Source organism: Trachemys scripta, chromosome 7 (genome assembly GCF_013100865.1).
Source record: "Trachemys scripta elegans isolate TJP31775 chromosome 7, CAS_Tse_1.0, whole genome shotgun sequence".
NCBI lineage: Eukaryota > Metazoa > Chordata > Testudines > Emydidae > Trachemys > Trachemys scripta.
The window spans coordinates 48,052,698-48,077,039 of record NC_048304.1 but is presented as its reverse complement, the minus strand read 5'-3'; the positions used below and the strand labels follow the sequence as shown (position 1 = coordinate 48,077,039).

General features: G+C 45.4%; 1 protein-coding gene across 1 annotated transcript in view; it reads right to left on the bottom strand.

The window, feature by feature from the left end:
- The window catches only part of CACNA2D2 (calcium voltage-gated channel auxiliary subunit alpha2delta 2), a gene marked incomplete in the record, with an annotated part of 589,972 nt that extends 567,074 nt beyond the window's left edge, over positions 1-22,898 (bottom strand). Inside the window, 1 exon segment of the mRNA XM_034776135.1 lies at positions 22,567-22,898. Coding sequence (XP_034632026.1) covers positions 22,567-22,676 — 110 coding nt within the window.
- Positions 22,899-24,342: the final 1,444 nt, after the last annotated feature.

Below are 24,342 nucleotides of genomic sequence, written 5' to 3'. Positions count from 1 at the left end.
AATATTGGATCAGGAGAATCCCAGGGCTCAGCTAATAAGCAGCCCCAATATTTCTCACTCCTATAAGAGGTGGTGCTGCCAGGTCTGAGGAGAAGTTATTGGCAAAGCTGCCTCTTGGGTTACTTGACCAGAATGGGAAGCTGCAGCATGGACTACACCATGTCACTCCTCTGTACAGATCACTTTATGGCAAGAGTTCCCATTGCTGGCAAGCCTGCATTTGTCCACAGCACACTCCATACTCGCCCCTCCACCCCAAAAAAAAAAAAAAAATTATAGATAGATATAGTTGTAACAACACCACCACCACTCTTCAAATCCACAGCTTTTAATCCTCCTCTGCTTTTAATGAGCTTCCCTGACTTCTTTAATTCCTGGCCATGCAAATGTCAAATCTCCCACCTGGCCTGGAAAAGTGCTGCTGGCTTGTCTACATCCCAATTATTATTATTTTCAGTGCTATTCCCATGGCACCTTTTATCTCTAAGTGCTGCATCAGAAAAAGGAGCCAAAGAGGAGTAGACGAAACTGAGGCCAGTAATGGAAAGTAGGAAGCCAGCCTCACAGCAAGTAGGATCATGCAGTGGAGAGAGCAGAAAGCAATAGAGCTATCGGCCTTGGCCCATTTTAAATCCAGAAAAATTCCCCCAGATCAGGGCTTTACACACGCACGCTACAGCCCTGTTGCCACTGAACCAAACCAGCCTCTCTGCAAGGACAAGAGATGGGGAAACCCAACTTATGAGTTTATAAGAGGATTGTAATACTGTATTTTACAGTCTAATGATTGCCAGCCTTGGGTCAATATGTATTTCCATTAGGCACAAATTCTAGAGGAACCTCCTCCTCCCCCCCACCCCCACAGAGCTTCTCTTTTACAGCAGAAGCACCACTTGTAAACACCTGGAGTGGAGGCACCTAAGGAGGACAGGAATCTGGTCCGGCAGACACCCGTGTTATTCACGCAGGTGGAGCTCTTGCCAATTGTTAACATTACACAGGAGGCTGCCAACAGAAGGCTGGTATAGCTGCACAATCCAAGCTTACAGAATTAATCATGCTGAAAACCCCATCTCTATGATTAAACTGGTCTAATGTTCTAAAGCAGGTGATGCTATGATTTTTGCCCTCAGGAGTTTGGTAGAGGAGGAGAAGGCAGGCAGAGGAGCATATGGGCAAGAAAGCAGCAGACATTTTCTCTGAGAAGCAGAGAGCAAAGCCGCACGGACAGCTGTTTTAAAGGTGGAGGGTTACAAGTTCTAGAAGCCCTCCAAGGAGCTTACGCAGCTGACATCTTTCACTGAATTCTAGCTACCTACAGCATCTGTCCATCCCATCTCTCTCTAGGAACATTGGACTTGCCATATCAGATGAAACCTATGCCCATCTAATCCTGTATCCATTAATCCTTAACAAAAAAAATAAATAAAAAAAAAGTTTTCAAGTGCCATCAAGGCACAAGATTTCAGAGAGTTCTAACTATATGGGAAGTTTGAGGCATCTACATTATTCTGTTATTAAGATCATTCAAGACATACACACAAAACTGACATGGGGTGCTCATTTTCTTAATTTTTAAATTAATTTTAACTCAAATTAATTAACTGAGTTACTTAAATCTACAAAAAATTCATTCTGTGTCCAAAGAATAAATGCTGTCATTTTGGGGAGGAGATAAGGTATGTTTCCATGCATAAGAAAAAAGGTTGGAATTTTGCTTCAAGTGCAAAACTCAACTGAGCCTTAACTCTGGAGCCACGACCAGCATCTCCATATCCAAGTAGCTCTGGCCCAGCCTGCACCTGTGGTTATCAAGGGGTACATGTACCCCAAGGAGGTATGGCAACTCATCTAAATGTTTGCCTAGTTTTTCAACGGGCTACGTGAAATGCACTATCAAAGTCAGTAAACTAAAATTTCATACAATGACTTGTTTATACTGCTCTAAATACTATATCAGTGTTTCTTGACCTCCTAGGTTATTATTTATTTTTATAATTATATGGTAAAAATGAGAAAGTAAGCAATTTTACTGTGCTGTAACACTTATATTTTTTTGTCTGATTTTGTAAGCAAGTAGTTTTCAAGTGAAGTGAAACATGGGGTATGCAAGACAAATCAGATTCCTGAAAGGGGTACATTAGTTTGGAAAGGTTGAGAACCACTGGCTTACACTACAGAAGGTTTGCCAGTATAGTTATACCAACAAACTCCCTTAGTGTGGATGCAGCTTACATGGGCAAAAGAGTGCTTATGCCAGTTCTCTGAACAAAACAAGCTATACCAGCAAAATGACTTTTTTGCCAGTATAACTGACTACACTAGGGCTTCTGTCAATATTGAATGGTCAAAGAAAAATAATTGCCTGACATTACTACACCAGCAAAAGTTTGTAGTTTAGATCTGGTTTATATCTATGGATTTCTAAATGCAGCCATCACTATAATATTTGGGGCCAGTGATTTTGGTGACCAGGAATGTTCAAGGCCAGGCACATCCTAGAATTTGGCATCACCTCTTCACCCACCATTTGCCATGTTCTGGGTAGGAAGGTACCATTTAAAAATATATTACTATTCTTCTATCTCAGCTGACCGCCTGCTTCTGTGATTGTTCCACTTGAAATTTTACAGAAAGGGATTAGAGCAAGGATGAAAAGGACAAAGAAACTGATATGCCATTATGCACATGGAGATTTCACTTTGAAGCAACTCTGGTATGGAAGCTGTAAGCAATAAGACATGACAGTCATTGCATCTCTAGGCCATTATTGCACGCCTCAGGTGGCGTTACGGGGCTCAAGGAGCAATAAATTCCTCGAAATGCTCAGCCCAGAGTGTCTTACCGCTCTTGTGAAATGGCGTTTATAAATAAAATATAAAGCAAACAGCAAGGCCGCTTCACTTACTGGGATACTATTGACACAGATGCATACCAGTCACAAGGCCCCATTTGCAACCTGTGTGCTAAAGCCTTTTCCTGAATTTAATTCCAGTTGCAGCAGCCTGAAGTATCCTTCTCCAGTGAATTAATATGGGAGAGGAAGATATCCCAAAGACAAGAGTTTTGGGTCACCACTGAGCAAGTTGCTCGATAGGCACCAGCATACCATAGTGAGGCTGCCTCATGGTCCCATCCTCCACCCCCTTTAAAGACTATCCTGCACAGTTTACCTAAGTCCCTGCTAAAAGCAGACCCTTGACCATGTGTAAATTCAAATTCCCGACCCTCAAAACAAAAACAAAAACAGTTGTTGTGTGTTTGGTGGTTTTCTCCCCCATCTGCACAATTTATAACCTGCTGTACAATTTGTAACAAGGAATATAAAGAAATCTTAAAAAAAAAAAAAAAAAAAAACCACACACACCACACAACAACGTCCTTTGTCATCGTCTCCTCAAAGGAAGCTTTAAAAATGTTAATTGTTTCCATAATCTGCATATTTGATTTTTGTTTAGAGAGAAGATATATATAAAAAAAAGTTTTACTAGCACACGCATCCAGTGCTGCAGTCCAACCTGCGCTATATGGGAGCCAGAAGTTTGCACCTGCACATATATTCCTTCAGAAAAGGGGTGGATCTCCTTTCTGACTGCTCTCCTATTCCAGACATACCTGGTTTGGGCCCAGGGCAAGTTTCCCATTTTACATAAGCCAGTCCCCCTTCTCAAGGTCCCATACCTCCATGGAAGACTTTGGTTAATACATCTGAGCTGCTGCCACCACCACCATTCCTGGGAGCGTTTGTTGGGAGAATTCCCGTGGAGTCAGAGAACACCCCTTCTTTGGCCCAAGACCCTCCCTCCCCCCCCCCCCCCCCAATTTCTGTACATAACAGACTGCATTGCTTAGCGCTGGTCTTCTGCGCAGCAGCCCTCATGCACAAGCAAGCCACCAAGCCAGGTCAATTCGATTTGTTTGTGGTCTCAAGAATGTAAAAGGACAAGGGGAAAAACAACTTAAGAGAATATGCTCCCCCAGGGCTCAATGGGTTATACAGAAAGTATTTTGTACAAGTGCACATACTTAATGCTGTGTGTTCAGCCAAGAATGCTTCCTAGGTTTTGGTTCAATGCCCAAATATCGCTATTTAATAAGGTTATTAATTATAGTGTTGCCCAATTTTTGCTGTGCAGGAACTTTCCCTTTTAATTGGCTTATTCTTCAAAATGCTTAATTCTCCAACTACCTTCACATGTGTGTGCATTCTTCATTTCTTATATATCTGAAAGAGGAAGCCCTATAAGCGTCAATATTTACCGACCAGAAAAAAAAAATCACCTAACATTTATTGTTGTTGAACAGACTTCTGGAGAGTATTGGTTGTAACAGAACAGCCACAGAAATTGCTGGCCACTCTGCCAGTCATTTTCAAACCTCCCATACTGTCATTTTCATGACTCCCTGTTAATTTCATGTATGTGCACAGGTGCTTACCAGGAATAAGCGCGAGAAAATACCAGGACAATTCATACGTGTGTGTGTAGACAGACAGACACCCCTCAAGATGTTACTCACCCACTATCACCCCACAATAAAGCACTTTGGAGGGGGACGAAGGAGAGAGAAATTCCAGAAATCTAATGGAAGAAAGATCTATTAAGAAGATAGGATGGTCTGCTAGATAGAACCCTGGATTGGAATTCCCAGCTCTTCCACTGACTTGCTGCATCACCTCAGCCACAGCATATCCCCTCTCTGTGCTTTTGTTTTTCCCTCCCACTCAGTCTTTTCAGCTCATTGCAGCAGACAGTCTCTTAATGTGAGTGTACAGAACACTTAGCACAGAGGGGCCTTGACCTCAGCTGGGTCCTCCAGACCTCGGTGTAAAAATTAATAAATAAGTAAATAAAAACAGAGGAATAGTTTGGGGAGGTGGCTTTATGGGCCCGCAACGTAGACCTGGGCAAACGATGTGAACAAAATGCCGCAGATACTAGATTACATTTTGTAACAAAACACACTTTAATTTGTGCTCCATTTGTTAACCACAAATAGTCTAGTGAACAAGTATAACTGGCAGGAATGTTCACAGAAATAGCCAATTTTATGGGGAATACGAGAGAATATTCCTGGAAAATGAGTTTTGAACCTGAAAACTCAAGTGTTTGCCATCTAAGAGTTACACTCCACCAATCAGGGAACAGACAACACCATGTGATCAATGTGTCCTGTCAAAATACCTTGAATTTCAAATTTTGCATATAAAATACTCACAACCAGCTTTTTTGCAGAGAAGCTGGAGGCCAAAGAATAATTCAGTGAATAAATTGAAAATCATGCTGTTTGTAGATGATTGGCCAATAGAAAGAGGAGAAGTTAAGTGGTCAAATGTAGAAAATACCATACTTAATGGTACTGCAAAGGGTCCCCGCAAGATCGATGTATCCCTTTATCACATCAACTCTCTCTCACTCACACACACACCCCACCCACCCCCCTACCTGGTAATAAAAAAAACAACCAGCAAAGCACACAACAGGAAATCTCTTTTGCAGACAGTGAGGCAGAGGGAAAGGCAATCGCAGCATGGGGCTCCCCAAACCAGTCACTATCTCAGAGTGGGTTTCTTCATTACATGACCATTTTGAAATGCAGCCATCACATGAAGGGCACTGGAATTTTAGCAATATTATTTTGCAGCTCTTCCACCTGAGGATCCCAAAGTTCTTTTCATCCATGAAAGAACTAAGCTTCACAGACTCTCAGAGCCTGAGTCTGATGTTGTAGCAACACCGGATTACAGTTCTTTACGTGAGAGCAGAATCATGCAGGTGAGGTGCAAGGCAGGTTAGCCTCAGCCAAGGCACAGAGAAGTTAAGCCAATGCCAAAACAGCAAGTCTCTCTCTCTCCCCCTCTCTTTCCAAAAGCCTTGATCACACCTACACTAGTGTAAATCAGGAGTAACTGTACAGAAGTTGGTGGAGTCACACCAAGTTTCTACTGTTTTATAGTGAGATTGGAACCACACCCTTGAACTCTTAAAGCCTGTAACAGAACTGAAGAGCTGCAAGGTACTGCTTTAATAAATAAGTGAACAGGTGTCAGTTTTATAAAGCCTATTTATTGCTGAAGGAAGTTCACCCAACAAATCCTCTTGTAATTTTCACTCCCCATCAAGCCCTCATGACAGACAACGTCCGTGCATCACCATTCAATACCAGCTAGGTGCACAATGGTTTACATTAACACCTCCCTCTGTGCCACCACTATCTCGGCTGTTTCACCACTCTCTCAGCCATGAGGAGGATGAAGGGGTTGAAGAGATCCCATTCCCTAATGCAAGGTGAGAACAGGTCTAGCAAAGCTTCTGCGAGCAGCATGAATTAACTGACTTTATGATGTAATGACAGACACTCTGGTTTATTTGTTTATTGTGTATAATTCATGGCTCGCTTGGGAGGTAGACAGGGGGGGGTGGGGGAGATCATTGCAGTTCTCGTTTGTTCCAGGAAACGAACATCAGATGGAAAGCAAAGCTGCCCAAAGGAGAGCAGTCCCAGCTTCCACAAAGCAACTCATGGGATTCCAACACCCAGCTGGGGACCAGAACACATGCTCCACAGCTTGGAGAACTAGCAAAGCAAATCAGACCAACTTAGCCAGAGTTGGCAAGAACTCAGATGCTCTTAGTCTGGGCTCTGGTGACAATCTCCTAACCACATTCTGAGATTCAACTTCTTCTGCAGCATCTCACCATCAGAATGTTTGCACCCCGGCACCTGGACATTGCTTGGTGATGTAATGATAAAAAACACAAGAGAGCTATAATGCAGCTGCTTCACAATGTTCCCACCATTTCTATGCAGGGTCCCAACATGATGAAGGTCATTGGCTCTTAGGAGAATTGAGGAGTCTAAACATCCTCCATACCTCATAGAAACAACTTCTTGAGAAGAAAATATATTGGAGAATGCAAACAGTCTCCCCTAAGAGAAATGGTAAGAGTCCCCTGGCTTGGATCATTTAAGTAACTGGACTGATCCAGACACTGGGGAATGGACTGTAAGGAACAACTCTCCGCTGCCTGTTGGAATACGATTTTAAACAGAGCTTACACTTGTCTCTCATTTCCACAATGTCTAGTTTACAGGGTATAGGGCAGACCCTGTCAAGTAGATAATGGGGCTCATGGCAATCAGGATCTGTAAGCACGGCCACAACTCTGGGCTAGAAAGAGCCCACCATGGGGATCACGGCTCTGTGCTGGAGTATCTTACCACAAGATGTTTATCATGGCAAGGAATACATTCCAAAGTGAAAAGCTATTAAGCAGCACAGACAGTAGGACTGGTAGAGGCCAGTTGGGTCCCCCTTCCTGACCTCAGCATGCTGCAGGGCCACTCCCTACATCATTCCCCCCAATGTCTCAGCTAGCCTACACTGGGCTCTCTGCAGTGATCAATTAGGCCTTTAAAACACAGGCCACCTTCAAAGGTTCAATAATATTCAGTTACAGTAAGCCTGATGGCTAGCTGGTGCTGAGCTGGGCCTGAAGTAAGTTGGCATCTACAAACTTCATCCCTGGCCAAACAAAGGTATCATTCATCTCTTCTGTGAGGGCCTACAGATACGAGAAACATTCAGCCACACCATTTCCCCTGCTCCTCGGCTTCTAACTGCATTTACCCACCATCTCCTAGGCTAGTTGAAGTAGACTGGCACAACATTATATACACGCCTCTAGGGCTTTCTGGGCACCATTTTCACTAGATATGTGTTTAGTTAAAACCCCTCTCGCCACCGTTACTCCACTTGAGGAATTCCTGGGCCACAATAGGAGTGGCATATAATCATTGTTCTTATAAAGCACTTAGTGATGCTCACTCAATGGATCTTTCGATAGCCAAACAACCAGGACCCTGTCATTTTTACATGCAGGCTACCTTGTTCCCAGAAGCTGCATGTTGGATGTTCCTTTTCAGCAATGCACTCAAGGGAAAAGGAGGAGAAAAAACACTTTTAACAATTAATTGATTGCACTTTATGCCATTATCTCAGTGCTTTATGATTCATGCCTAAGAGCTGCCTCCAGTACCTTTGGATCCAATCAGCACCAGAGTAAGGTGCACACATCTGGACTCTGGAAGAATAAAGCTGTGTCCGGCTTTATCACAATACCACCTCATCCATCAGTGCTGCATAATATGAGGGGCCAAATTTCAGCATTAGCTGGTCACAGACCCCCAAACCTCAAGCACATGGCTCACATAACACCACAAATGAATACAATCTAGTTTCCCTTCAGTGACAACACAAAACCCAGCTTGCCCTATGAGGCCTGGGGAAGAACTAGATCAGTGCTACAGCTGGTCTTTTCTTTTAAAGAAGCCACTTTCCTGTACATTTTAGAGCTTAGGCAAAGTGAAGGGAGAAGGGGAGAAGGCAGGGAAAAAAGGTGAAGTTGCGTCTGCTTCCCCCAAACACCTCAGCAGCATTAAACAGGTGATGCAACCACAGCCGTGCCTTGATTCTGATCTGCCAGACCCACTCTGGGGCTGCTTAAGGACTCTGGCTGAGTGACATTTACAAAAGAAAAAGCCATTAGACAACCTTGTCACAGAACTGTTCAGCATTAACTAGGCCATCCCCATAACACACAGGTAATTATTCTCCCCGTTTTTACAGAGAGGAAACACTGAGGCACAGAGGTTAAGTAACTTGCCCGTGTCCACAGAGCCAGTCAAAGGCAGAGCCAGGACTAGAACCCAGGAATTCCAGACTCCCAATTCTGTGCTCAAGCCTCAAAAGTGTACATTTACACTGCAAGTGAAGGTGTGTATGTAGCCTGGATAGGCATACCACTGCTAACTTTAGTCTAGCAAGCACAGGTAACAACAATAGTGTAGATGTGGCAGCACGTGCTAGCAACCGGAGAATGTACCCAGTGTGCATGTACTTGGGCAGCTCTGAAGCCCATGCTACTACGTCTACACTACGGTTATTACCCATGCTAGCTAGCTTAAAGCTAGCACGAGTAGCCATACCTTTACTTGCAGCATAGACATACCACTTAAGGAGGCAGCAATCAATTCAGAAGGAAGGATGTACCCACAGAGAGTGACACCCGAAGGCACTTCCAGTGCTTACCAACCCTAAAAACACGCACACATATGCATGCACAATAGAAACCGAGGAACCAAAGATAATTCACTTTGTTTTTGATGCCAATACTCATTTATGAAATCAAAATTCTTGTTTGCAGGCAACCAAAAAGCCTGTGCAGAGAATATTCAGAGATTTTTTTTTTTTGATACTTTTTTTTCCTAGAAGACAAAACCAGTTTTTAATGTGGCACTCTTGATGGGTCTTATGACATCATCAACCCCTTTCTATTTAGAATAATGACTTCTTCCACACGCCACGAGATTTGAAATTACCTGTGAAATATATTTCCCCAGGCGCAGGCTCAAGAAGCATGTAAATTACCCAGGCTAATGGCCTCTAGAATTCTCTCTCACCAACACACACACACACACTCCCAGTTGGAAACGTTCAAATGAGATCATGGGAGACATGCTAAGGGGTAAATATTTGTGGGATGAGAGAGGAGTTGTGCTGAGGCTTCCCCAAGAGCTAGCTCTGCCTTGGGGAGACAAGATACACAAGCCTTATACAGACAGACAGACAAGCTGGTGCACTGTCAGCACAAAAATGTAATTTTAAAAGAGTGCTTTCTTGGGACAGTTGCCTGGCCATAATTTCCACAGCACAAGCAACCGAACATACTATGGATTATGCTGCAAAATGCACCCCTTAAATTTTCAAACACCTGATGTTATGGCACGTTGAGCAATTGGCAGCAATTTCTCCAACTCTTCTCTCAACTCCTCAGAGAAACAGCCCTGTTCAAGCGGTATATTAAGCGTGCTTTGGTGCCAAGGCACTTGCCAGAGTCCGGCCCCCAGAGTCTGGATTCCACAAGGACAATTGCCATCCACCCCAAGACAGGAAAAGAGGGATTCTTCCTTAGAGGTCAAACTCTCCTAGCCACGTCTCTACTCACAGAACATCAGTGTATAGAATGAGATGCATCGACTCCAAGAGAAGGTGCTTTGTCCATTGGAAGGAGCAGATATCTGGGAATTATATGGCCTGAATTCTATTCCTAGATCTGCTATTGACTTACTGCCTGACCTTGTCATGTCAACTCATACCTCTGTTTCACCGGGGCTAGTCGTTCATTTTGAAGTGAAAACATTATAGCAAACACACTAAAAGGAAGAGTTATGTAGGGGAGAACTAGGCATGGGGAGGGAACCAAGGATGCACACACAAGAGGAGAAAGACACCTAGGTGCTCATACTTCAGCAGAGGAGGGGAAATGAAATGGGACCTGAAAATATAACTATCCACACACCCAAAAGGGCAGGACAGAGTCAGATAAATCAGCTCTTTAGCTGGTGTAAATAGCTGCAGCTCCACTGGGGATCTGGCCATGCCACTAACAGAGCCTACTGCAGGCAGGGCTGACAACCAGTCACCTTTCACCGAAGTCATACAAATCACAAAAGCCCCTGAAGATCTATACCGAAAAACAAAAAAAAAACCCAGTAGGTGGGAAATAGGAACGGCCACAAGCTAGCACAGATCAAAATGGGTCAGGTTTATCCCCCCCAGGGGGATTCCATTGAAGCAAGTAGAGGAAGGCCAAGGATGAATTTGGCACAATGGTCTTGGCATGGGTTTTTCAAAGTCAAGGTCAAGCTACAATGCATTTCCCTGGCATATCCATCCTGCTAAGCCACGGATTGACAGAAGCCATGGTATCACACTGCTCTCATTTTCCAGAAGCATAACTAGGACAAGCAACTTGAGCATTTTCAACAAAGAGTGTGTGCTAAGATCTGCACACACTCTTCAGGGTGACACTCAGAGTTCAAAATTAACTGTTGGCTCAGGTCTCTAATACAACCACCACAATATATACAAGTGATCAGTTCTGAAATACCAAGTCCAAGTACAGTGACAGCAGAGAAAGTGGGAATAAAAGGAATGAGGCTGTGACAATAACATGTTTCATCGCTGTGACCCAAAGGAGGACAGCGCTGGCTTCATTCACAAGATTTGCCAAAAATATTCAATACGTGATTCAGAATATTCCATGTTTTGACTGCTGAATTTGATTTATTGAGTCATATTGCACCTCTCGCAACCTTCAAATGCTTTAGACAACCTCAAACTTTACACTTATAAATATCACCCCCAAAATGCAGCTGCCATTCTGTATACAACAGTTTTAGCGCCAGGCAGTAAAGACACATTCTGCACCCACTTAAACAGGAGCAGGAATTTAAGACGGCAGATTATAATTTTGAATAATTTTCACTTGGCCCAGTACAGTCAGGGCCTTAGTTTCCATAATAACATCTGAGACAGCACCCCTTCAGGCACACAGCAACTCGCCTTCCCCAACACCACACTGGGATATCACATTTGTCCTCCTGAGTCAGGGATAAAGCAATTTGCTAAATCATCAACGCCACTTCCTGCTTGGTTGTCTTTGGGAAGGGTCTCCCATCCACGTATTGCCTACGTCTAACTCGGCTTATCTTACGAGAGGTCACAAATGCTATGTGGTATGGCTAGATGAATGGGTAAATTCAGTTAGGGAAGAAAGTCAATAGGTTGTACAACCTATCATACAAAAAAATATTGACTCTAGCCATGGGCACATCCATCCATCCACCACTTAACTATGATCTCACACAATATAAAAGGCTCACTCCCTGATGAGAAGACCACACACTCAGTTGCTTGAAAGCCACCAAACAAGTGACATTTATTAAGTGGCTCTTGCAAAAAACAAGCTGCTTTCAGTGCATGTAATCACATTCATAAACAGCTCGAACCGCCAGTGCAAGACTCTACTTCGAAAGATGTCAGGAAGGAAAGGGGAGGGAGGAAAAAAAAGAAAAAGATTCTCACACACCAACATGGGCAATTCTCCACACAGCATATTGGCCGGAGTATTCAGTCTGATCCCAGACAACATAAAATTGTACCTCATTTGCCTCAGAAGGTACAAACAGGGTTCTCAGAACGGTATGGTGTACAAGACAGCGCAGTGCAAGGGGAGAGGGAAAAGAAACCATTTATCTAAGCAGGCATGATGGTGAAATCAGACCCTGTGTCAGACCTTGGCTCTCAGGCATCCTTTCACAACTGGCCACAGAGTGGCATTACAGTTCCATTTCACCCTGCAGGATGCCTGGTAAAGAGAACAAGGAAAGGCAGGTAAAAGAAATACTGCCTCAGCTTGGACCACCTTAACCATAAGCACGGCCTCACTGGGGTGAGAACGCTGCCCCAAATCCTCATCAGGCCCCTCAAGATAGTGAATAAGAAGCAGAGCTGATTATATTTCTCTCCAAAGAGAAACTGAGTCAAGACAGCTCATTTCCAAGGCCAACAGACACAGTAAAAAAGAATGACATAGAGGTGCTCCATTCAGTCTTGGGGCAAGGGGAGGAAAGTTGGTGTTTGTGTCAAAAACATCTACAAGGCATTTCTGACATCAGGTCAGATGTGTGGGGAGGGGACAGATAAGGCTTCCTAGGAATAAGTGGTGAGGTATTGAAGCTCCATGAATGTATGTAAATTAGATGAGTTTCTTTCCTTCACACCAAGATAAAAATCAAAACAGAAAAAACTACAACCTCCATCCTCTTTAAAAATGGAGCCAAAAGGCCAAGTTCATTCCAGATTTAACTCCACTGCCTTTAGCAGAGTTGCACTAAGGATAAATTTGGCCCCAAACCTTGAAAACACTTGGATGGCCCTCCGCCTGGAAATAACATGCTTCCAGGCTATTTTTTGCTGTAGGAGACTGAAGATGGTGAATTCTGCTACACAGACAGGATGGTTCAACTGCAACGATAAAATAGCCCACTAATGCACGATATGTTTGGGGAGGGGGGCTAATGTTGATTCACTCCCTCCCTGTGCTCTTGAAATGGCTGTCATTCCATGGCAGGCAGAGCAATGTCATTGGCTCAGTCACTGATCTACAATTTTTAAGATTTCCTAAGCAAAACAAAGAATAAATAAAAACTGAGAGGTACATATGTGGAGGGAAGGCATTGACTTTTATATCCAGTTTTGGGGCAAGGGCTGGGTGGGAAGGGAAAGCACAGAACCCTCTCTGAAGCTGTGATACATCTCTAACTGGTTGGAGGCTCACAGCCTCTCTTTGGCTTGCAGGCCTTGAATAATTAAATGCAGTTTCCTCCAACCTTTTTTCCCCTGCTATGCATGACGGGCTGCAAAAAGGTTTACCATTACCTTGGGAAAGGGCTTCTTGTCCCCCTGCAGAGCCCCTGCCAGCACACAGGCCTTATATTCCCCAGTGGAAGTGCAGGTGCATTGTTTTATTCCGCCCCCAGCACAAGAAATATGTTATCAGCTGTGAATGCTCAAGTATATGGCTCTAATTTATAAGGCTACACCAGACATGAGGAAATGGTACTTTGGCTCCTCGTGGCTCTGCTGAGTTCATTATAGAGCAGTAAAAGAGGCTCAGCCACACATAGCCCAGAATTTGGCTGAACATTCAACACCTGATAAAATTGTAGATTAGATGCTCTGCTTAGCTTCTTCACTTTTTTATTCCTCAGTTTTAGTTTTACAGCGGCAAAAAAACCTAACTAGGAACAGGGGACGTTATCTCTTCCTGTCACTGCACCAAGCCCTTAACTAGGTGACCATTTGACCATTCTGAAGAGATTTATGCAAAGCTTATGAACCTAAGGACCTAGCTATAAGAGTCTCATTGATTCAGAGGAAGCGTTATAAGTGAGACAGCTTTATAAATCACCTGGCGCACAGCAGCTAACACCAGCTGCTCAGAGTAGAAACAAGAGGCTCTAGACCCCTTGTACCAGGCTGGGGTGTATATAAAATGCCCCCTGGGATCGGTGTCTTGCTATTGAAGGAGCGTTCTAGGGGCCAGTTCTGGAATTTGTTGCAACAAGTCTATATTATAGATAGATAATTTCCTCGTTTGTCACTTGAGCGGAGATGGATTCACACTCTCTCCCAATTCTTTCCATCAATTTAACCGTTTAAGGGGTAAATCTGTTTATGTGCAGGAAGGCCAAGGAACTAAAGAAACTGGGACCGACAATGCTTCTATTCATCAACAAGTCAGGTATGCGGAGGCTGCTGCAAACCCATGCCAGGCCTGCTGCATCATGAAGTGTCGGCTCTGAACTGGGGGATGTTGGGAACCGAGAGGGCCAGTTAGTCCCTGCCAGAGCTCACATCTAGGGGGACCTTCAAGATGATTGCTGGCTGATACATACTGAGCACTCTCCCCTTCGGGCTTGGATTCCCTGGGTAACCTTGAGCAGGAACCATTGTACAGCCAAACGGTCTCCTCGCTTACAGGGCCGGCTCCAGGCACCAGCCTGGCAAGCAGGTGCTTGGGGCGGCCGCTCGGAAAGGGGCGGCACGTCCAGGTATTCGGTGGCAATTCGGCGGACGGTCCCTCACTCCCGCTGGGAGCAAAGGACCTCCCGCTGAATTGCCGCCGCAGATCGCAACTTTTTTTTTTTTTTTGGCATGCTAGTACCTAAAACCACATGCAGTTCATTGGAACTGGAGCTTCCAACACAGCTGAAACATTATCTGTTGCATCAGGCAACGTAACCCCTTTTCCCCCCCACTAACCTTACCTACTTGTTCTGCAATACGTTGACGTGGTCCCACCTGCCTGCCCTCCAACTGTCAATATGACACACAAAAAGCAGACACAGAGCTTTATCTAGCCAATTTATAGGCAACCCCAAGGCTTGATACTCCAGCCCTTAGTCATGGAAATAACCCTTACTGGAGTGAGTAATCCCACTGACTTTAAGACTACCCACATTAGTAACTATTATTCATGGATAAGAGACTCCAAGTCTTTAGGGCATTTGATTTGTGTTCTTTCCCCCCCAGCATAAATTGCAATTATATTTCTAACCCCACAGTGATTTTTGCTCTGATGCACGGTGTAATCTCACTAATTTGCGCTTCATTTCGCCGCACACCTCATCATTTGCACATGGAAACTGCGGTGTCCCATTCTCATCCCCCCCATACACTCCTGCAACTTCTTAGAAATATAAGCCTTCCCTGAACAGCTAAGACTTCATTACTTTTACAAAATTTACTGCGGAACATTCACTAGCATGCTGTGAAGGCTCATAAATAAATTAGAGATAGACAATCCTCGGCAGGTAAATTAACATGCATTTCAAAATGCATTATCCTTGGTTCTCTATCATGCTTGTTCATTTACTCGCTAATTGGCAAAATCCGGTAGTTCACAATGGACAACCCTCTCCTCCCCCAAAAAATCATCCATGCAGCAGGGGACAGTAAGACAGACCCGGATTTCAACAGCACCAATGTAAATCGGAAGTCACTGATTTCAGTGGTGTCACCCCAGATTGCACTGCTGCTAGTGAGAGGGGAATCTAGCCCACAGAAAGTAGAGTTTGACTCCTTATTTGAATAGACATGGATACGGTGGAACTCCATTACAGCCAGTTAATAAAAGTCAATGGAAGCGGAGAGCTCCCCAAAATTCTCCCCCTTATCTCCTACATGAGAAATCTGACAGACCTTGAGAAACATCCAAACTAGGTATCAGAGGGGTAGCCGTGTTAGTCTGAATCTGTAAAAAGCAACAGAGGGTCCTGTGGCACCTTTGAGACTAACAGAAGTATTGGGAGCATACGCTTTCGTGGGTAAGAACCTCACTTCTTCAGATGCAAGACTTGCATCTGTAGGGGCATCTGAAGAAGTGAGCTTCTTACCCACGAAAGCTTATGCTCCCAGNGGCACAAGAGACCAATGCTTGCTGGACTGTCTCCTGTGGGAGACTCAAGTTCCCAGCATCAACCGAGCTGGGGATTGAAGGGAGTGAGGGATGAGGCCTGATCCTGTCTCTTCTGCATGGTAATGCCCCATGTCAGCAATCAAATTGTTGGCCTGGGCACTTACTGGGGATATAAAACCTTCAGTGAAATGTAGCTGACTATGATAAAGCCGTGGGCACTGCAGCCAAAACAGAGTGGAATTTGTGTATATGTAATGAGCCAAATGCATTCGTAACTCCAGCAAAGTGAATGGAATTAAACTACGGATAGATGGGGGCCCAATGCATTTCTAGTGTGGATGCTTTTGAGACTAACAGAAGTATTGGGAGCATACGCTTTCGTGGGTAAGAACCTCACTTCTTCAGATGCAAGTCTTGCATCTGAAGAAGTGAGGTTCTTACCCACGAAAGCGTATGCTCCCAATACTTCTGTTAGTCTCAAAAGCATCCACACTAGAAATGCATTGGGCCCCCATCTATCCGTAGTTTAATTCCATTCACTTTGCTGGAGTTACGAATGCATTTGGCTCATTACATATACACAAATTCCACTCTGTTTTGGCTGCAGTGCCCACGGCTTTATCATAGTCAGCTACATTTCACTGAAGGTTTTATATCCCCAGTAAGTGCCCAGGCCAACAATTTGATTGCTGACATGGGGCATTACCATGCAGAAGAGACAGGATCAGGCCTCATCCCTCACTCCCTTCAATCCCCAGCTCGGTTGATGCTGGGAACTTGAGTCTCCCACAGGAGACAGTCCAGCAAGCATTGGTCTCTTGTGCCCCCATTAGCTCATTGAGAAGCAGCTTTAGAGGAAGCTGCTTACTTTCCTAATTGCAGGAAAGGACCCAGGGTTTGTATGGAGTGCATGGCAGGATTTGGAAGCCACATACCACACGTTTGCCTGGCCTGATTTAGATTCATATGCCTGGGTCTCCTGTCCTGCAGCCCAATCCCCCCTTCACTCCAACCGATCTGGCTAAACATACTGATACACACATGCAAAAGTGGGTGTAAACAGGCATCTGAATTACAGACAAAAGAACCAATTCTTTACTCTGGGAAAATGCTCAGTATATTTATCATCTGACTAATATCTTCCAGTCTCGAATGATATCGACCAGCATTAAAAGATTATTGAAATAAGGACTCACCAAAAGAATGATAAGGAGGTTGTTACAGTTGGTGAGTAATTCTGCCCATGTGCTTTCCTCAAACAGTTTAGTGCATTTCCAACTCCATGACCACATCCCAAAGAAATCTATGCCATTCAGGTTATCAGTCCTGTATAGCCCTACAACAACAAACCAAAGTGCATAGCCCAGAACTCAGGAGCAACTCTACAACAAACCACTGCAGATACCAAGAAAGGCAACAAATTTACTAAAGAAATACATTTTGCTTTCCCAGGGTTCTTAGGAAAGCATATATTTAAATGTTCCGACAGTGTGCTTCCTAGCAGAATATTTAATTCAATGAGTACTTGCTTGAGAATGAGTTTTTAAAAAACTCCATCCTACTTGGCTATTTCTTCAACTTAAAAACAAAGCTGTTGTCCAAGTTGTGCTGTTTATTGTACATGTACAGTATTGTACTGTAAACATACACTCCAGCACTAGACCCTCAAGGGCACTCTGCTGGCTTTTGAAGCCCAAAAGCCAATAGACTTGCTTGAGGATAAACTCCCAGGTTCCCATTTAGCCAGCAGCTGACCTTCTTCATTGGAATTTTAAGGGAGTTTTGCACAGAAATAACAGTTTCCTCAGAATGGAGCCTCTGGACTAGGCCCAATTGTGGATTCAGAGGGATGAATTCTACCCACCAGCGCTCAGGAGGGTCCCTGTTGATTAAGTGGGAACCTCACACACTCAAGACCAGAACTAAGTCCTTAACAATTAAAACAAATAACAACAACAAAACAAACGTTTCCAGGGCTGAAAAAAGCAAGCCGGTGCGCCATGATGAAGGGGGTTCACGTAAGCAGGGAGCATAGTGCATTTAATCCATTGGAGATAAACAAGAAACGCCCCTCATCATCATATTTCCCATGAGCAACCTATACTGGGGGATGCTTAGCAGTACAGAGGGAACTGCCTTCCTGGCCTCCTCTCTACCAGGGGGAACATGGCTGTGGCAAAGAACATTTGAAACTGGTTGAGAGGGGGAACAGAACTGAGAAAATTAAGAACACAGAGGATCATTAAGAGAAAAAAAATGGGCCCTATTAATAAGGGATCCTGCAGAATGAGCTTAAACACTGAGCCAGGTCAGAAACGACACGCATTCGGACATGCTGGCTGACATGGTTCCCATAGTGGCTTCACTGTTAGGAGCAAGGTCTCACATGCAGCTGTTTCAGACACAAGCCCTGAGCAAAGGGGCAGGAGGGGGAGAGAAAGAAAAGGAGATTTCAAACATCTGAGAGAAATACAGCAAATGAATGGTTTTCCGAATGGGTTACTGAAGCACATCAGGAGGTTAAGGCCCAAACTTACCAAAATGGCCAGTTTTGAGCCAACCTAAAAACTTCTCGTTTTCAGAGGTGCTGAACACCTGCAGCTTCCGCCAATCTCAGATGGAGCTCTCAGTGCTCCGGATAACAAGGCCTGCAGTGTCTAAAATTAAAAATCTCACCAAAAATATACATCACTGCCCACTTTTGACAGCTGCCCAAGTTCATAGAGGAACGGCTGTGGTAGGGCCAGCAAATGAGGCCACCTCTCTGAATCCCAGTCCAGCCCCTCAACTGAAAGGCCATCCTTCCTCTCCTCTGACATCCAAACAACTAACAAGATGTGCTATCACAGCAAGAGACTTAAGCATCCAACTCTCACCATGGGGGATAAAATGTTTCCGAACACACATGCCACCCTACAAGAAAATGGGTCACTGCTCTCTAGCCAATGGCAACTTTCTTCAAGTCCACGTGATAAATGGCAGGTTCACAGAGGGAGGCATGGGCTTGCTCTGTTTGCAGGGTTTATATAACAATTTATATACGGGCTATTCTCCAGCAGTTATGCACGTGTAATTCCCATTAACAGGAGTTTGGCGTAGGCACCAACAGGAGAACAGTCCCCTAAGTGGTCAGCATTTATAGAGAATATGCATTTTATATTCTAACAATCATCAGGACGAATCCATCAGGGAAGCATACAGCAGTTGTTCTGCCTTCGCAGGGATCTAACTGCAATCCAGCACCAACTAGCTGATACCTTTAAGTATTTAAGAGAAAAGGAAAAAAAAAAAAAAATCAGCATCAACCAGCAGCCCTTTTTTCCCCTCCCAGAGCCATTAATCTCATTCACGACATACGCACACGTGCCCACCCATAACAAGAAAATCAGTCGGTCAAGTGGACACCACCCAGCACGCCTGCTTGAATGGGTCTATTTCAATTGGGGATTTTGCTTTCTAAATCTCAATGAGAAATTTCCCTTTGGACAACTGCTGAGCTGAGCCTTCCTTAGCTCAGCATAAGATGATTAAAACCATGTTACCCAGGAGGAGAGAGAAAATATGGAACACTGACTATTTACCAGGGACAGAACCAGAAACCAATATCCAGAACCGCTACAGACAATGAAAGCGATTCCTACTTTCAAAAAAATGAACTGTTTTCCCCCGTCTCACCAAAAAAGGAAACTGTTCTAATCATTGCACATGCTGCCCTAGGTCATAATGAAACAGTTCTAGGGAGTCTGCAAAAACAGCCTCATTCTTGAGGACCCTATAAAGGGAGACAACTTAAGCAACTGACACAGAAAACCTCTAAAGATGAGCAGAGTTTCTAATAAAAACTCAATATTGTTCTTTGTTGATATATGGAAGAGAAAAATTGCTTTTATAATTGGAAGAATTTAGCATCCAATTTAGTTTCGAACAAAGGAATCCTGCAAAATTATACCTGCACTACAGGTTTAAATTAAGTCTTTTCAATCGCTGGACCAGCAAGAAGGGGAGGGAGGCTTATAATAAGGGGAACTGCCAGGAGAAGGGGCTTAGTCTGAGTGTAACAGTAACTGTCACAAACAGTTTTCTTCTGTTAAATATTTCTTTCCTTGAGTGACAGATGTTACAATCCTGAGAGCTCCAGAGTACCGTATATAAGGCATTACAGTCCACACGTTACAGGGCATTAACCTACTGCCCAGCAATCATGCCTCATCATCATCCAATACTCACACATGACTTCTTTTTTTTCCCCCAGGTTCAGAAAACAGGTCATAATGAGAATAAAATAACAGCAATAAGAGGCCAGGCTGAGGTCTCAGTTCCGATACTTTTCTTCTTCAGATGCAGCATAAACCAGAATTGCTTTCTGCCCTCTGTCAGCAAAGGCACACACACTCACACAACCCCCTTTTAGGGCCAAACCTTCCGCTTTATAAAATCTTATGAGACATATATTGTCATTACTGGGCCCAGTTTTGCATTCCTGGCACACGTCAAACTCCCACTGATTCAATGCAGGATTGGGCCCATTTTGTCATTCTATTGAAGCTGTTACCGAAACATACCTTATACTAAGCACTGTTTTACCAGGAGTTTAACATGTCTAGAAAAAAAATTGCTGTGAGCTAAAACCTAGCATAGCAGACAGGAGCAATTTAGTAATATTTACTTAATCAATTTGGGTGGAAGAGGGAAGCAATTTTTTTAAATAAATTATATTACTCTAGAAACATGATTTAAGATCCTTGTTTAAACTTTTAACACACACACATACACACAAAACCCACCACACCCTAACTCTAAATTAAAAACGGATATCTGGAAAATAATACGGTCTGATACACTTCAAGATCTCAACAATGTTTTTTGGGTTCCCTCCCCACCCTTCCGCCAGATTCTGAATGTAAGGATCCAATCCTACAAACCTTACTAGTGTGATGAAGGATTAATAACACAATTAGGTTCATTGATTTCAATGGGACTTCTCACATGAGTAGTAAATGCAAGATCTGGCCCTAAAAATGTGCTATTTGTGCAGTCCAGGCATATTCCACACACACCGGCAATAGATACCTCTCAAGGTTTTATTCTGAGGAACGTGTGTGCATGTTTGACAGCCAGATTGACAGAAAAAGATCCCAACAGCTCAGTATCAGAGGTCAATAACATGTGGGCTCAGAAGTATGATTACAATGGGCTCCATAACAGCCCTGGAGTCATCTCTATGATGTGGTATGATGCCAAATAAATAACACAGCTAACTATGCCTTTTAGAATTGAGTGCTAGTATAGTAACACAATAGACCATAATGATTCCAAATAAATAATTCAAATAATTCTGTTAATAAGCTTCCTTTTTAGAAGAGCTAAACAGGAGTCTAAACATGCATTCAAAAATATTTTGGCCCTTCAGTAAGTTACATTCATTTAAAAAAGTCTTTCATCAAATATTTCCTTAAAAGCATAAGCTAAAAATCTAAATATATATATAAAAAAATCTGATGCTTAAATACCACAAAAATTGTGACTCAAAGCAACAAATAACCGGGGAGGCAAAAACAAAGTTAAGGGTGACAGTGCCATTATTAACCTATGTCATTGAGACCTTTCTCCACCTTCAGAAAAGCACAACATAAGGACACAGTGTCAGCCTTCACTCTGAACAGCCTGGCTTTCCCCGTTTTGTGGCACAAACCCTTAACATCTCATAACGTAGATGGTAGCGTCTCAAAACACATTCCAGAAAGGTTTTGGGTGGATTTGAGGAAGGGAAAACGGTGGCAGCTATCACATTGTGGAATGAACAAGTGAGAGTGCAAAAATTCCCAACTCCAACAGTAAATATAATTCCACATCCTTCCTTTATTACCCTTCCCCGCCCCCCGCACCTTTCCCTCCACCCAAAAAAATCATATGCTTTCTGATTTTGTCTCACCAGACTAAAATCTATTTGTGTCAGTTCAGAGAAGGGGGAAAATATCCTCAGATTGATAGTTCCACAGGCTATTATTAGTTTGTACTAAACTCCACCGGGCACTCCTGGATTGCAGATGCTGTACTGTGCACCTGTAAACCAGAAAAGCAACCTCTGTTTCTTCCTCTCAATCAAAATTAACATTTAGATAACTGTATTAAAGAAAAAAACGGAAACCTTCAAGCACTGGTGAAGTTTGAGTCTTCTAGCAACTTGCAGTCTATTTCTATTTTCCTTGGGGGGCAGGGGGGACGGGGAACAGGAAGGATTTCACACCAAAGATTTCAAAACTTATTAGAAGAAAATAAAAATAAGGCTGCCTAAACGAACCGCCTAAAAAGAAGTAGCTTGCTGGAGTGTCACCTCCTGATAACCTATACAGAGCAATCTTTGCTCCTGCATACACACTCCAGGTAGGCACGCACTTGCAATACCGAGGGGCGTGCAATGCAATACTCAAAGCCCATCGCCACTGCTGCCCCCGATCCCTTCGCACGCTGCGTGTATTAGAGAGTTTGCCAGAGAGGAGCTGCGGGTCATTACGTTAATTAACTTTCACCTATCCCTCCGAGCACACATCTCTCTCTCTCCCCACACCTCGCTTTCAGAGGCATCTTCCTTGAAACCCGGGGAACTGCTATGCCCACGCCACCCGGGCACCTACCCCCGCCGCTCCTCCACGGGGCGGCGCGGGGAGGGTGCCAGCCCCCCTTCCCGCGCCTTGCCCCGAGGGACAGCCCGGGGGCAGGGTGCCGGGCGGGTACTCACGTGTAGTGCTGCGGAAAGCTGTAGCCGTGGACGGCGGGGGCGGCCAGCAGCAGGAGCAGCAGGAGCGGGCCGAGGGGAGCCGCGCGGCGGGGCTGCGCCGGCATCGCCATGTTGCCATGAAAGATGCAGCGGGAAGGGCGAGCGGCGGCGAGCAACCTCTGCCCCCCCCTCCTCTTCCTCCTCCTCCCGGGGCGGCCGAGCGCCTCCTCCTCCTCCGCCGCCGCCGCCGGTGTGCTGAGCCGGGCCGTTCTCAGCGGGGCAGCCGGCAGCACTGAGCCCAGCAAAACGGAGCCTTTCCCTCAAATAGGCTGCCGAGGCGCCCAGCCTCCTCCCCCCTCGCCGCTTCTCCCCCCGGCCCCCCCATCGCCGGGCGGCACGCGCCCAGCCCAGCCCCGCCGCCGCGCATGCTCCCCCCGGCCCGCTGCCGCCGCCGCCGCGCGCCCCAGCCCGGCCCGAGCGCTCCGGACTCAAACGGGCGCAGCAGCGCAGCCCGTCCCCGCTCTCTACCTGTGTTCCCCACCAGGCTGTGTCCCCGCTGCAACCCCCACCCCCCATGCATCCACCCCTCCTGTGCCCCCTGCAAACCAGCCCCCTTATCTCCCTGCTCCAGCCCCTCCCTGTATACCAGCCCCCCATATTCTCCAGTGCGTCCACTCTGCCAGTGCCCCCTGCAAACCAGCGCCCCATCCCTCTCTGCATCCATCTGCCTTGTGCCCCCTGTAAAGCATCCCCCCAGTGCATCCACCCTGCCTGTGCCCCGACTGCAAACCAGCACCACCATCCCTCAGTGCATCACTCCTCCCTGTGCCCCCCATCTCCCTACATCCCTTATAAACCAGCCCCTCCAGCCTACCTGTAAACCTGCCATCCCATCCCTCAGTGCATCCACACTCCCCGTGCCAGCCCCTGTACTCCTCCTGCAAACCAACACCCAGCCCCTCCTAGGGCATCCACCCTGCTTGTGCCCCCCTGCAAACCAGCCCCCCGTGCCCTCTGCAGACCAGACCCCCATCATCTCTGCTGCATCCACCCAGCCTGTGCTATTGACAGAACAAGGAGTAATGGTCTCAAGTTGCAGTAGGGGAGGTTTAGGTTGGATATTAGGGAAAAGTTTTTCAGTAGGAGGGTGGTGAAGCACTGGAATGGGTAACCTAAGGAGGTGGTGGAATCTGCTTCCTTAGAGGTTTTTAAGGCCAGGCTTGACAAAACCCTGGCTGGGATGATTTAGTCCTGCTTTGAACAGGGTTGGACTAGATGACCTCCTGAGGTCCCTTCCAACCCTGATATTCTATGATCACTGATCCCTGCAAACAAGCCCCCCATCCCCCAGTGATCCACCCTGCATCTACCAGCCCCTGCAAACTAGTCCCCCGCCCTGTGCCCTCCTCAAACCAGTCCCCCATCCTCCCCAATACATCCACCCTGCCTGTGCCAGCCCCAGTGCCCCCTGCAAACCAGCCCCCATCCCAGTGCATCTACCCTGCCTGTGCCAGCCACTGGGCTCCCTGCAAACTAGCCCTCACCACCCTAGTGCATCCACCCTACCTTTGCCAGCACCTAGGCCCCCTGTAAACCAGCCCCCAGGCCTCCTGCAAACCAGCCCCATGCTCCATCCACCCTGCCTGTGCAAGCTCCAGGCCCCCTGCAAACCAGCCCCCACCCTCATCCCCCCAGTGCATCCACCCTGCCTGTGCCAGCCCCAGGGCCTCCTGCAAACCACAGATCCTCCCCAGCTGGTGCATCCACCTTGCCTGTGCCATTGCTATGCCCCCTGGA